General features: G+C 38.3%; 1 protein-coding gene across 2 annotated transcripts; it reads right to left on the bottom strand.

The window, feature by feature from the left end:
- Nucleotides 1-873: 873 nt before the first annotated feature.
- Nucleotides 874-9687, bottom strand: LOC103432582 (ABC transporter C family member 14-like). Of its 2 annotated transcripts, none has more exons than XM_008370778.4 (12): nucleotides 9152-9687; nucleotides 4823-7008; nucleotides 4391-4711; nucleotides 4105-4191; nucleotides 3390-4019; nucleotides 3121-3285; nucleotides 2720-3014; nucleotides 2351-2565; nucleotides 1907-2212; nucleotides 1722-1785; nucleotides 1381-1620; nucleotides 874-1283 (listed from the first exon to the last, which is right to left on the bottom strand). In XM_008370778.4, the coding sequence occupies exons 2-12, from the start codon at nucleotides 6926-6928 to the stop codon at nucleotides 1183-1185; spliced, it is 4530 nt and encodes a 1509-aa protein (XP_008369000.2). In that variant the 5' UTR covers nucleotides 6929-7008; nucleotides 9152-9687; the 3' UTR covers nucleotides 874-1182. The 2 variants fall into 2 exon arrangements, with proteins under 2 accessions (XP_008369000.2, XP_070674621.1); XM_070818520.1 differs by lacking the exon at nucleotides 9152-9687 and adding an exon at nucleotides 7958-8045.
- Between the last annotated feature and the right edge of the window lie 3850 nt (nucleotides 9688-13537).

Genomic DNA, 13537 nt, shown 5'->3' with positions numbered 1-13537 from the left:
AGTTTAGTTTTGGTCGGTAAACTCTAGTAATAGTTACTCTTGTTCTCGAATTATGCCCCATGCTGTTCCTTTGGTCTAGATAAGATATTTTTGTTACACATTAGCCTTTTATTTTTATAAAGAGTTAATTAATTAATTTCAAAACTGTATTTTGTGAGTGAAAAGTTCGCACTCAAATTACTTGTGACGTTTTTCCTAACGCTCACATGAAAGAGTTTGCAAAAACTCAACGGTTGTGTTTTTTTATAAAAGTTACAAGTTACCACTCACGATAGCGTTAGTAAGTTAGATGTTAGATTAGCTAATGATGGGATTTGAACTCACACCGTTATGCAAGGGTACACATTTTCATAATTGTGATAAAATGCCACTTACAGCACTCACGATTTTTAGTTGGTTTAAAAAGTTTCTCCAAGGCCCATCATCAAACCTAGTTTCATATCATTCTTTGACCAAACCAAAAAAAAAAAGAATACTCTTCAGCTCTCGAAAGGCACTTCCAAAGTTCTGATAGATGTGAGTATTTTCTCTCTTGATTTTGTTTTTTGAAGTTTCAACGAAACACTCCCGGTATTATTCAATTTTAACGAAAAATCACATTTTTACATTTTCTTGATACTTTTCACTATACCTTAATTTGTCTTTTTTCATTAAAACTAAAGTTTTTTTTTTTACTTTTCGCTAGTTTTTTTTTTTTTTTTCAACTTTAAAAATCTTTAATAATACTTATAAGATTAAACATTTTCCTTCATTCGCGTGGTATGCAATAAATTATCAGCTATACTTATCGCAAAACCCTGAACTTATGTTAACTCACGATTCTTAATCAAATTTTGCAAATTTTTGAGTTTCTGAAATTGGAAACTGATGAGATTGCATCCATAAATTTTGAGTTTCTGAAATTTCCAGGAATAATATAACTGAATGCTTCAAGAAGCATCTTCATATTTCTTGTGCAGCAAGAAAGCTTAAATATGAGTTTTCTAATCTAAATACATTATACATTAGCTACTTCCTGCAGTGGCAGGCAAGACTTGTTCTCGGAAAATTGATTGGAGTCGGCCCCTTTTACTCCGGCTTCGAGGACGGGTGCCAGTGATTCTTGGAAAATTCGCGAGCGTAAATGGAAACGCCACTCGAAGCAACGATGAGGAGGTGAGAGATGCAGAATGCCGTTGTTGGTTATAGTCCTGATGATCGGTTGGCGTACTCCTGAACCAAGGCACCAAACAGTGACGGTCTTTCAAGCAAGCGGGATGGTGCATCAAATTCCCTAGCTAGTCCTGTTAAAGACAGAAACGGAGGAGTGTCAGCCACAAATTTTCAGGTGGTGAACGAATGCCGATTGTGACAAGATATTAAGTTAGAGGGAGCACTCACCTGCATCTACTACTAAAACTCGATTGCAGTCCATCACCGTTGGTATTCTGTGCGCAATGCTGATAATTGTACAGGCAGCGAAATCCTCTCGGATGATCCTTTGTATTACAGCATCGGTCTGTGAATCCACTGATGCAGTGGCCTCGTCCATGAACAAGAGTCGGCTGTGCTTTAACATGACTCGTCCCAAACAGAGAAGCTGTCTTTGTCCCACGCTCCAATTGTCTCCGTTATCAGCCACTGTCAAGTTAAAATTTCATGAGTAAAGTTCAGTACATAATCCTAGCGCTAAAATGTCGGTCTCAAGATGCAGAGAGTAAACAATGGGGAGATCCACATACCTAAAGAGTTAAGTTTTTCGGGTTTTGCAGCAACCACGTCTTTAAGTTGGCAGCGTTCGAGGCTCTACAAGAAAATTAAGATCATTGCAAATAAGCATACAGCATTGTTTCAACTAAGCGAAAGATGACATACAGACATTATGTGTAATTCAATATTATTACTTTCGACGTAGCCTTGTGTTTACCTTCCAAATCTCTTCATCTGAATACATTCCAACTGGGTCAATGTTGCTTCTCACAGTTCCTTCAAAAAGGACAGGTTCTTGAGGAATGATCCCAAAGCGAGACCTGAGATCGTGAAGCCCTATTGTGGTTATATCGATCCCATCGATGATAATTCTGCCTCCTGAAGGTTCTACCAGCCTAAAGAACACTTGGATTATAGTGGATTTCCCACTTCCTGTTCGACCAACAACGCCAATCTTCTCACCCCCGAAAATGTTTAAACTAATGCCTTTCAGAACCAATGGTGTATTAGGGCGATATCTGACCTGCTCACCACAAAGTTTAAAATATCAACAAAAGGAACCGAGGCCTTATAGCTTTAGACGATGTAATGGTGATGACAAACTAATGAAAACGTGCATTCAAACCATGGAAGTTACAAATAGAATTGAAGACAAACTGACCTGCAAGTCTTTGAGCTCAACGTTGCCACGAGAAGGCCAATTTGGAGGAGGAACACGGTCTACAATCTTCCATGCTGCTTCTGATGGAATGTTTGTGAACTGTTTTACCCTCTCAACCGACACCATCCTATTTTCAACGAAGCAGCTCAAATATATGGCCCAGAACAGCACACCATTAAGGGACAATCCGTAGGAGAGAGTTAAACCAACATTCTCTGCACCATAAAGGAAAAACCGGTTTAGTCAAATCCCTGCAACACACTCGTCTACTGTCGCTCTCACACATCAAATCTTGCTCATAACCGAGAATCAATCAGACATTGTAATTATTATGAACTAAAACAAGAAGGATCGGGAGTGTTTAAATACCGGGCTTTATAATGCTGCTCGGCAACAAGATCATGAATATAGCGGATACACAGAGAAGTAAACTCCCAAGCATCTCCAATCGGAAACCCAACCACTCATTGGACCCATTGTTGTGGAAATCCATACGTAAGTTGGCATTAACTCGTTTGATGTTTTCCTTGGAGAACAAGCTTTGCATTCTGAATGAGCGGATTGTCATCACCCCAGATATGCTTTCTGAGAAATGATGGATTACAGGAGCTTTTGTGATTGAATCAAGTCGAGTTAACTCTCGAGATGATGCAAGATAGTAACCCTAAAAATTTAAAAACAATCTTCAGTATATAATTAAGGTGGCGCCATTGCTGACAGTCGTAAAATGTTGGTTAAAATTAACGCTGTAATAAAACGAACAAACATACCCGGTACCAGACATTAAGCCAAACAAGCGGAATCAGCAAGAATACAGTGGGCCATGAGTATTGGCATATGATGATGAAGATGCCAAGCACAGTAAAGTACATGGCAATGGTGACACCCATTATGAAGGGAAGAAATAGATCGATATTCGTCTGATCAGTTGATGCCTGGTGAACAGAAAAACTCTCATCAGTTAACAAATCGAGCAATACATACATGAAGTTAGAGTAAACAGATTATGGATATGTCATCACGTATGACCAAAACGTACCCTACTCAGAATTCTTCCAGAAGGTGTAGTATCGAAAAACGACATGGGGGCATGCAGGATGCTATGAAGAATTTGCTTGAAAAATGTCTGAGCTGTTTTAAGCCCCACAAACATCACGACAAGTGCTCTTATCAATACCACAACGAATGAGACACAAGCAATAATTGCATAGACGATTATAAACTCCGATGGTTTGAATGACGCTGCACGCTTTGCTGCAGTTTCATACGACAGCCAGTAATCACCCGACATTTGAGATGCTTGCCACATCAGAGACAATGACAACACTACCACCACACCACCCCATCCGTAAGCCTCCGTGCAGTAAACTTTGTAAATGTGCAAGCTTACTTTGCCGGTTTCTTTCTCCTCTTCTTTGATGAGCTTAGAACTCGCTTTATCAGACTTTGGCTGGTCCAAAGAGCTGTTTTCACCATTTGCTTCCCCACGTTTTGAAGAGAGTTGCTGAGATATTTGAGGTCCGTGGGAACTTTTGCTGGGATCAGCAGTACTCATTTCTACAAGTTCCATGGAGTTTTCGTGGGCAGCAACAAGCTCTTTGAAATCCAGGCCGGAATTTAGCAAATCGTTATACTTTCCTGCTTGTACTATCATCCCGTCTCTCATGACCTGATATTTATAAACAGAAGGGATACATAAGCGCATTGCATTTTTAAATTCTTCGAGAATCAACAAACAATTCTTAAATACTTACCAAAATAAGATCAACATTATGCAAGAAGTCCACTTGATGAGTTACAAGTAAAACCGTCTTGTTTTTAAGCGCTCCCCTCACACATTCCTGCAGAAAGCCAGACATTACAATTATAAGCGCCATTTTAGATTACAAAGATCTAAATAAGACCGTTGTTTTTCCGTTTTTCTTTCAAAACCTGTAGATTACGAAGATCAAATACATCATCTAAGCACCAGTGAAGTATGAGCTAGACTATTCAATCACTGTGAAATCGAATGTAGAAGAAAATCTAAAGTTTTGTCACCTTAAATATTTCGGACCCTGTATGAGCATCAACAGCACTGAAGACGTCATCGAGAAGATATATGTCACAGTTTTGATACACAGCACGAGCAAGTTGTATCCTCTGTTTCTGGCCACCACTTAGGTTGATGCCACGCTCTCCTATCTCAGTTTGATCTCCAAACTCCATCAGTTCCATGTCCTTTTCCAAGCAACAAACCCTGACAACTTCCCGGTATCTCTCTCTGTCCATTGGAAAACCAAATAGGATGTTTTCTTCAATGGTTCCGTTTTGAATCCATGATGTTTGAGCCACGTAGGCAGTTTTCCCGCAAACTCGTACCTGTTTTCAAAGATTTTGTTAATTTAACAAGTGATTGAGTTGAAGCTTCAGTGAAAGGATTTAACATCGTAAGAGACATCTGGAAAATGATCTAATAGTATCAAATCATACCGTTCCCGATAACTTGTGCATCTCACCGAGAATTGAGGCGAGAAGGGAAGACTTTCCGGATCCCACTGTCCCTACAATCGCGGTTAGCTCGCCTTTGTTAACATTTATATTTATGTTTTTCAAAGCCTCTTCATTGCTTTCATCGTCCCAGCTAAACGCGGCATCTTTAACTTCAACAGCAATCCTACTATCGCAGTCTTCTACCCTCTCCACCGAATCCTCCACCAATTCCCTACTCATCATATATCGATCCAACCTCCCAAGCGATATAATAGCTTGAGAAATAGATATCATAGATTGCGGGAATGCCCTGATTGGCTCCTGAAGAATTTTGAAGATGGTTGTGGTTGTGAACACTGTCCCAGCATCGAGTTGTACACCCAACAAAAGTGCAGTCCCGAATGTGAGAGTTGATATAAGTACTGGGGTGCACCACATAACCACGACATTGGCATTGATTGAGTAAAAGAACTTGGTCAGCCAGCTAAACTCTGAGTCGCGGAAAGCTTGGATTCTTTTGTTAAAGTAATCCTCCCAAGCTTGGAACTTGATCACGCGCATATAATTAAGCATCTCGTTCGTTGCCTTCATCCTTGAATCCCGATTCTTCATCACATTAAAATTGAACCTGTTGTTCCGCCTCGCTCCCAGCACAACAAACACAAGAATACACATGACTCCGATTACAGCTGTGATCGCTGCTGCACCAAGGGTGTTATATAGAAGGGCCAATGCGATGGTAAGTTGCACCGGCATCATCCATATAGAGTGCAGCTGCAGCATCATATCTGAGAGCTGTTGGGCATCAACCGCCATGTAATTCACAATCTGTCCAACTCCATGAGCCTGCCGAGCTGAGCATGACAACCTCAACCCCTTCTTGTACAAAGAAGTAATAAGCGTGGAACGAATGAGCATCCCAAGCTTCTGGGAGTTGAAGTTAAATTGGTGAGTGGTTAAAACTTCGACAAATTTCGCGCATAGAAGGATCAATACGAGGTAGTATCCTTCAAATGGCGAGGTTCTTATTCCCGCGGTGTAATCTACAAAACTTTGGATAAGCACAGGCCCAACATACAGGACACAAAGCCTGATCACAGCAAGGGAAGCTGTGAAAGCAATTTCTTTCCAGAAGCACCGGAGTAATGTTGTTCGAACTGGATGGTCTGATTTTTCTTGCGGTTTTGGCCACTTCGATTCAAAGAGAACTGACATTACTTCAGCTCTATGTTCCGGGGAAAGGGATGGGATTTCGTCAACCTTCAGCGGACTTTTGTACCCTTTACTTAGCAGAGGATTCATCCAAATCCAAAAGGTTTTAGAAATTATAGAAGCCGAAGCAAAGCCAGTCACATTGGATTTGTTCGAAAGGGGTTCGTATAATACTGCGTCTCCGTTTGTAACTCCCTCAAATTCTCTGTTCACAGAAATCCCAGTTGATCCTCTAATGGCGATAACAAGAAGAACAATCGCCAAAGGGAAAGAAGCCATTGAAACTATATCATCCAATCTCAAACTAGGCTCCTGAATTCCTTGAGCATAAACCAAACGAAGTATCCCCGATGCTGTGAACAAGGAAATAACCACAAAGTTTGCAACCCAATAAATCCGAAGAGAAAGCGGGTGCTTAACCGCTTCAAATCTCTTCCCGTGCGCCACCAGAATTGTGATCACTGCATGAGTTATGGACTGAACCAACCAGAAAACCCCGTCTACGAGCTTCCATGGCAACTCGGTGCTTCTAGTGAAAGCAAGAATGCAAACAACTGCATAACATATTGTCAACAGACTGCTCACCATCAGAGAAGCCTTAAAGAGGAGAGTAGTTCTGAGATGAGCTCTGTTGTTCCTAATGAGGGGCTTGTTGAGGTCGGAGTTGCGGCCGCCATCCGCGGAGATGAAGCGGGAATAAAGCTTGTGTATCGAAAATGCCAAGAGCGAGAGCAAGAAGAGGAGGTCGACAGTGGACAGCAGAGCTCTCTGAGGACAGGGAGAGAGGAAAATGAATCTCAGCCATTGAAAGATTGGTGTCACGGCGGTGTCCTCCGAGGACTGAACCACGGATGGCGAACACGAAAATGATGTGATCCAAGTCCCGGAAGACATGGCTACAAAAAACTTCGTAGCAGCAGCTAAAGTTGCAGACTTTTATGCTGAAATCAAATCAGCAACCTTCTTCCTTTTCCCTGAAATAATTAATAGAAAATTATAGCACGCGTAAACGTAACCAAATTGTCTAGAACAAAAGCGTCATTTGTATAAATTAATTTAAAATAAAATATCGCTAATGTGGAGCAAAAAATAATCAAAATGCGACATGTAGATTTTTAGGTGAAAAGGACAAAATTGCCCTCGAGACACACCAGGTTTCCTACATGCGAGCAGTGAAGAATCATCCATCAACCGAGTCAAGAGTGCCCAAAATAGGTAATAAGTTCAAATTTATCTCATCCATCTTTACTCCATATCCTCTACCAGGAAATCATTACATAACCTCTCAAAACCTCCCAAAACATTTCTTTTATTATGATAATTAGCCAATTAATATATTTATACCTAATTAATATATTAATTGCTAATTGAATCACCAAATAACATCTCAAAACACACTTAAAGGCCGGCCACATCTCATTCCCTATATATATGACCCTATTTCTTCTAAAAAGCTAATTCCAACACATTTGCAAAATTCCAAAAACTCTCTAAACATTTTTTCTCTCTAAATTCTAACTTTGGCATCGGAGATTCTTCGACCAAAGCCCCCATTCATCATGAACGCGTGAGGTTCTTGGCCTTGACCAAATATGTTGATTGTTTTTTAGGTAAAATTTTGTCAAAGAAGAAAAATGCGAAAATTTGCATTCACAGCTAAATTATTGTAATAAAAACAAAGAAAGGTAAAAAAACACATGTTTTGGAACCACCTCTTTGTAGAAGTCACACAAACCTTAAAAAAAATGGAAAATTGATTCTATCAATGTAGAAATAATTTAATGATAACCAACATCAAATATCATCAGCTAAACAACATAATTATTCATAATTTTCATATGATTTAGTGTAGAGTTCCAAAAAAAAAGGTATAAAATATTTGAAATCCTTAAGGAAGTATGAGGAAAATCATGAGGCCAAGACTTGTGCCGTTTTTGACTGAATCATTGTTTTGACTACTTGGCAGTTTCCTTAGTATTTTCTCGGAGAATGCTCAGAAGACTCTGCGTAGACTTTTCGCCACGTCATGTATGCACATAGATTAGCATCAAATTATGAAGTGGCAGAGGGTTTATAAAGAGTCATACTTTAAAGGTGTCTTCCTAACATTTTTCCTTTCACAGATAGAGCACATGAACACAACCAACGTAGATTGCGCTTTACAACAATCGCACAAAACAATAATGCTCATGCATTATGATGCGGTTTTGATCCTCACCAATTCCCTAGTTACTTAACATTTAAAGATTTAGCACACTAAAGCTCTCATTTAATAACATAAATTTAAATTTAAATTAATTAAACTAAATAAACCATTCTTGTCAAAGACGAAACCAATAGAAAACAAATGAACACAATTACAAGAACGTCTGAATTAAATAACCAGTAAAGTTGAAGAGGACAAGTCAGATGGAGATCAATTGGTAGCAAATATTACGGGAATAATTAAGCTAGAGATAAACAGAATTATATTATAATAATCACAGTGTTACAGTAGTTGGAGAATAATTAGAGCTATTCAATCAATTAAACCAAAATTTTAACATTAACCTCAGAAACAATATCACAATTCAAAATTAATAAATTTTAAGGCAAAAAAGAAAAAGTTAAGAACAGTTAAAAAAATTGTTAGCTTCACCTATATGCAGCAAGAAAAGGAAGAAGGTGAGAAAATTCTAACTCATTTCTTCCCCATTTTCTCCCTTCCGTACATTTCTGGCCTTTCTCGAAATGCATTTTAAGCCTTTAATTGAGTAAATTAAATAAAAACCAATTGGTAGCAAATGAGAAGTCAGATGAATGTGATGAATGAGAAAATGAGAAAATTCTTGCACAAAAATATTTTGAACAAAATGTAAAAATGAAGGCTAAAGCTCGAAAAAATACTTTCATAGAACAGGTTGAGTGGTAGACATCCTTGGGAATTAATGCAAAGTGTATGTGTAGAGATTCTTACACATGACCTTAAATTAGTCCTTAGAAATGTCACGGTGACTATGAACCTGTTTTATGTAAATCTTTTCTCTTATAGCTGATGCATGTAAAAGCCAAACACCCCAATTGACAAAGCAAGAGAGAGAGAGAGAGAGAGGGAGAGAGAGAGACATGCATGCTTACCTGGGTTTGTTGGAAGCTATTTGAACGTTGAGTTTGAAGAGGAAAAAGAGCAAGGGATCTTGGGAGAGAGAGAGGGAGAGAGAGGGAGAGAGAGAGAGAGAGAGAGAGAGACTCAGACAATTGAATCACACTCGGAAGAACTGAAAGCTGCTGGACAATCCCAAGGCATAAAACACCGTTCCTAGAAACGTGTCCCTTATCAGCTCTCGACCTCTCAGACCTTCATACCCAATATATTGGCGTTGCATATATAACTAACGCACACAGAAAGGAAGACGCTTAGAGAGAGAGACAGAGAGAGAGAGTTGCTTTTCTGTGACTAAAGGGTCTGCCTGTGTCCGTCTATGTATGATTAGCTTCACGGTCCACAGAGCAGGAAATGGACAAGAAAATTATTTATGGCTTCAGAGACGTGGAGGAGTGGGGTTCTGCAGGCTTCACTCCGTCGAGAGAGATATACATTTTTTTTTTAATTTTTTTTTATTTTTTTCTATTGGGGCTAGAGGCTAGGGATGGGACAGAAAACATACAGACACAGTTTGTTTCTAACCTCTTAACCCAATTAATTCTTATTTGTTTTCTCATTTACGTACTTGCCACTTTCATCGCGGCTTCCAAACCAGGAGAAAATCTCCATGCACGCGCCGTGTAAGAGCGTGGGATACAACTTCAATTACAAACAAACGGTGATATTACACGTAGGATATATATCGTACCAATAATTTGGTACTTTATTATTACATTATGTAATCTAAATTTATGTACAAATTAGTATTTTCATACTTTATGTAATTTTTTAGATGCGCATCAGCGACTAGTAGGTTATATTATCATAATTTTAGTAGGTAACAAGTTAATGGAATTATTGAAATAATGACTCATATTTATTTAGTTCACGTTTCTGGAAAATTCGAAATCTTAGTGAGAAAACAATTTCCATTGAATTGGGGTCCTCTATATCTCAAGTTTTAGTAATAATAAAACTCTTATGTTCTTTAACATTTATATAAAGCATTGATTTGGAAATTAAGAAAATAAAATGGATAAAAGTAAAGCAGTTAATCAAAACTTAGAGTGCTTTAATAAAAACTAAAAACCAACTAATATGCGCTTCAATAAAAATTACAAACCAACTAATGTAAAGTACCTATTAACATAACTCTTTTGTTAGTCAAATTTCCATGATTACACACTCTCACCAAAACTAAACAACAATAAAAAAATATACACAACTTGTAATTACATGACAACATGAATTTTGTTGTTTTCATCAACCTCACAGCCATCTAAATATAGCATTGCACAATTTAAAAATTAAATAAAAATTTGAGAAGGTTTTTTTAACCCCACGTCTCCCTCTTCAACCCCCTTCCCTTCTGCCACGCCCAATTTTTTCTAACTTTTTTTTAAGTTTTCTTTTTTATTTTTAATAAAAATGAATATTTTTAATAAAAATAAACAATTTAATTACATACGCATAGCATGTAAGCATATGACTAATCTCTACTAATTAATAAAACACTCATTGTCAACCAAAATTTTATGAAATTATCAGTTTAACTCTCTAGTTAAAACAGAAAATGAATAAGAAATATGGGGTTGAAATGTAATTTCACACAACCAAATTTTGCTGTTTTTTTTTTTTCAAAGTCTCACCTACATATAATTCTAACATATCTTTAATTTTTTTTAAAAAATTCAAAGTCTCTTCCTCTTTCCTTCTATTTCAAAAACAAAAATAAAAAAATTTCTCACACACTTTGTGTGAGCCCATATGCTAGTGTTTAATTAATAAAATGTGAAGTTTGAGCGGTTTAATGTCATTATTGTTTTACAATTTCATGTTTGTTTCTTATACAATCACAAGTACAAATCCTCTCCTTTATTAACTTATATGCGATTCTTCAACACCTTTCTATTTAATATCTCTCCAAAGTAGGTAAAATCATATAATGGGCATTGAAAACAAATAAATACATGATTCTTTGTAGCAGTGACATCGACACGACTACTTTTACTTTTCACACTTTTTTCACTTTTTGATCATCGAATTAACTAAATTGAAATAAACTAATGACATAAATTTAAAAAAAAAATACGTAAAAGATAAAATGAATGTGTAAATCCAAGATAGCACTATCTTTGTGCATACGTGGATTTTTCTTTTTGGATGGCTGGGGCATTAGGTCATAACTAACACTTTTCTCCACTAATGCACACGTAAGACACTAAACACGATGTCAAGGTGAAACTCATTGGTCCGCTTCACCTAACACCCATAGAAAAGTCGACACGTCTCATTACTTGCGATGGAAAAAGAACTTGTTTGATAAGTATTTTTAAATGATTAAGGGCACGTTTGTTTGATAAGATTAGCAAGGCTTGGACTGGACTAGACTATAGTCTTGTGTTTGGTGTGCAACCGGATTAGCTTTAATGAGCTTAACCCGGACTCGCTTGGACTAAGGACCTCCTTAGGTGGTCTTCGCGAGCAACCCCAAAACCCAGCGGATTCGTAAGCCAGAGCAAACCGAGAGAGTTTCTGCCTTCCCTTCGTCCTGTCTTCCCTTCGTCCCTTCGTCCTGTCTTCCCTTCGTCCTCATCTCTACGTTCCCTCTCATCTTCGTTGCCGTGCTCTCTCATCTTCGTCCTCCTCACCCTCATCTGAGCGTCTTCCTATCTCTGCATCTGCTCGCCTCATCTGAGTTGTACGGTAAACTTCGATTCTTCTATTAATTGCATGTATTTGTGTTGCAGATGGTAATTTTACTGAGTTTTATGTGATTTGATTGTTTTGGGTTTGATAATTTTTGAATCATAGAGATCTGCACTTGAATAAATTAGGGTTTTGATATTTAGGTGAAATTGAAATTAGGATTTGGGCTTTTCATAAGATGAGATGGAACTTGGGAATTTAGGATGTCAATGTTGTAAAACTTGAAAGTCCTACCCACATGTTGTTTTCGATTTTTAAAAATTGGGGTTTCAACAATGGGAGTACTCTGTGCGTGTGTGTGTGTGTTTCTGTGTGTGTGTATAATTTATGTGTATGTCATTACCAAAAATCCTCGTCTCCAAGCATACTCTCTCCAAGCACCTGTTTCACTGTATGTTTCTATCTGCCAAATTAGGATGAATTGATGAGTTAGTACATAAGAGTTTCCTCTTCTCGATTTAGTGTTAAAGTCTGTCATTCACTAGAAGGCCTTTCACTGCCAAATTAGGTTAATCGAACATAACTGGGCATAGTTGTTTTGGTATGTTTTAGCTCATATCGAAACATTTGCGTTTCTTTAGCTTAACTATTCTGGATGATGAGGTCAATTATTCTGTTTGCATATTCTAATGTCACTGAGCATGGATAACTTGATTGTGCATTTCTCTTTTCTCTTAAGTTTTTGTTTTCATTTTTTTAATTCTTGTTTCATTTTGTTTCTTTATAACTTTCTGTGTGTGTGTGTGTGTAATTTGTGTGTGTGTGTGTGTGTTTATGTGTACTCATTAACATGAGGGGGGTGTGTGTGTGTTTGTGTGTACTCATTAACATGGGGGGGTGTGTGTGTGTGTTTGTGTACTCTGTGCGTGTGTGTTTGTGTACTGTGTGTGTGTTTGTGTACTATATGTGTGTGTGTAATTTCTCTGTGTGTGTGTGTGTGTTTGTGTGTACTCATTAACGTGGGGGGTGTGTGTGTGTTTATCTACTGTGTGTGTGTGTGTTTGTCTACTGTGTGTGTGTGTCTGTGTATTGTCTGTGTGTGTGTGTGTATTGTCTCTGTGTGTGTGTGTTTGTGTACTGTCTATGTGTGTGTGTGTAAGTGTACCGTGTGTGTGTGTGTGTGTTTGTGTACTGTGTGTGTGTGTGTTTGTGTACTCATTAACGTAGGGGTGTGTGTGTGTGTGTTTGTGTACTCATTAACGTGGGGGGGGTGTGTGTATTGTGTGTGTGTGTTTGTGTATGTAAGTTCTCCGTGTGTGTGTGAGTGTGTACTGTGTGAGTGTGAGTGTGAGTGTGTGAGTGAGTGTGTGTGTGTGTGTGAGTGAGTGTGTGTGTGTGTGAGTGTGTGTGTGTGTGTGTGTGAGTGTGTGTGTGTGTGAGTGTGTTTTTGTGTGTGTTTATGTATGTAAGTTCTCCGTGTGTGTGTGAGTGTGTGAGTGTGTACTGTGAGTGTGAGTGTGAGTGTGTGAGTGAGTGTGTGTGTGTGTGTGTGTGTGTGTGAGTGTGTGTTTGTGTGTGTTTGTGTATGTAAGTTCTCCGTGTGTGTGTGAGTGTGTGAGTGTGTACTGTGAGTGTGAGTGTGAGTGTGTGAGTAAGTGTGTGTGTGTGTGAGTGTGTGAGTGTGTACTATGAGTGTGAGTGTGAGTGTGTGAGTGAATGTGTGTGTGTGT

Source organism: Malus domestica, chromosome 03 (genome assembly GCF_042453785.1).
Source record: "Malus domestica chromosome 03, GDT2T_hap1".
Classification (NCBI taxonomy): domain Eukaryota; kingdom Viridiplantae; phylum Streptophyta; class Magnoliopsida; order Rosales; family Rosaceae; genus Malus; species Malus domestica.
The sequence above is the reverse complement of the archived record's forward strand: the minus strand, read 5'-3'. Positions and strand labels throughout refer to the sequence as shown.

Excerpts from the sequence above, each read along its gene's own strand:
- LOC103432582 (XM_008370778.4), bottom strand. The coding sequence starts at position 6,928 with ATGTCTTCCGGGACTTGGATCACATCATTTTCGTGTTCGCCATCCGTG. Across the intron at positions 4,192-4,390 it reads CAGGGTCCGAAATATTTAAG|GAATGTGTGAGGGGAGCGCT; the intron begins GTGACAAAACTT and ends GGCTTTCTGCAG. Across the intron at positions 2,566-2,719 it reads GAGCAGCATTATAAAGCCCG|AGAATGTTGGTTTAACTCTC; the intron begins GTATTTAAACAC and ends TTTATGGTGCAG.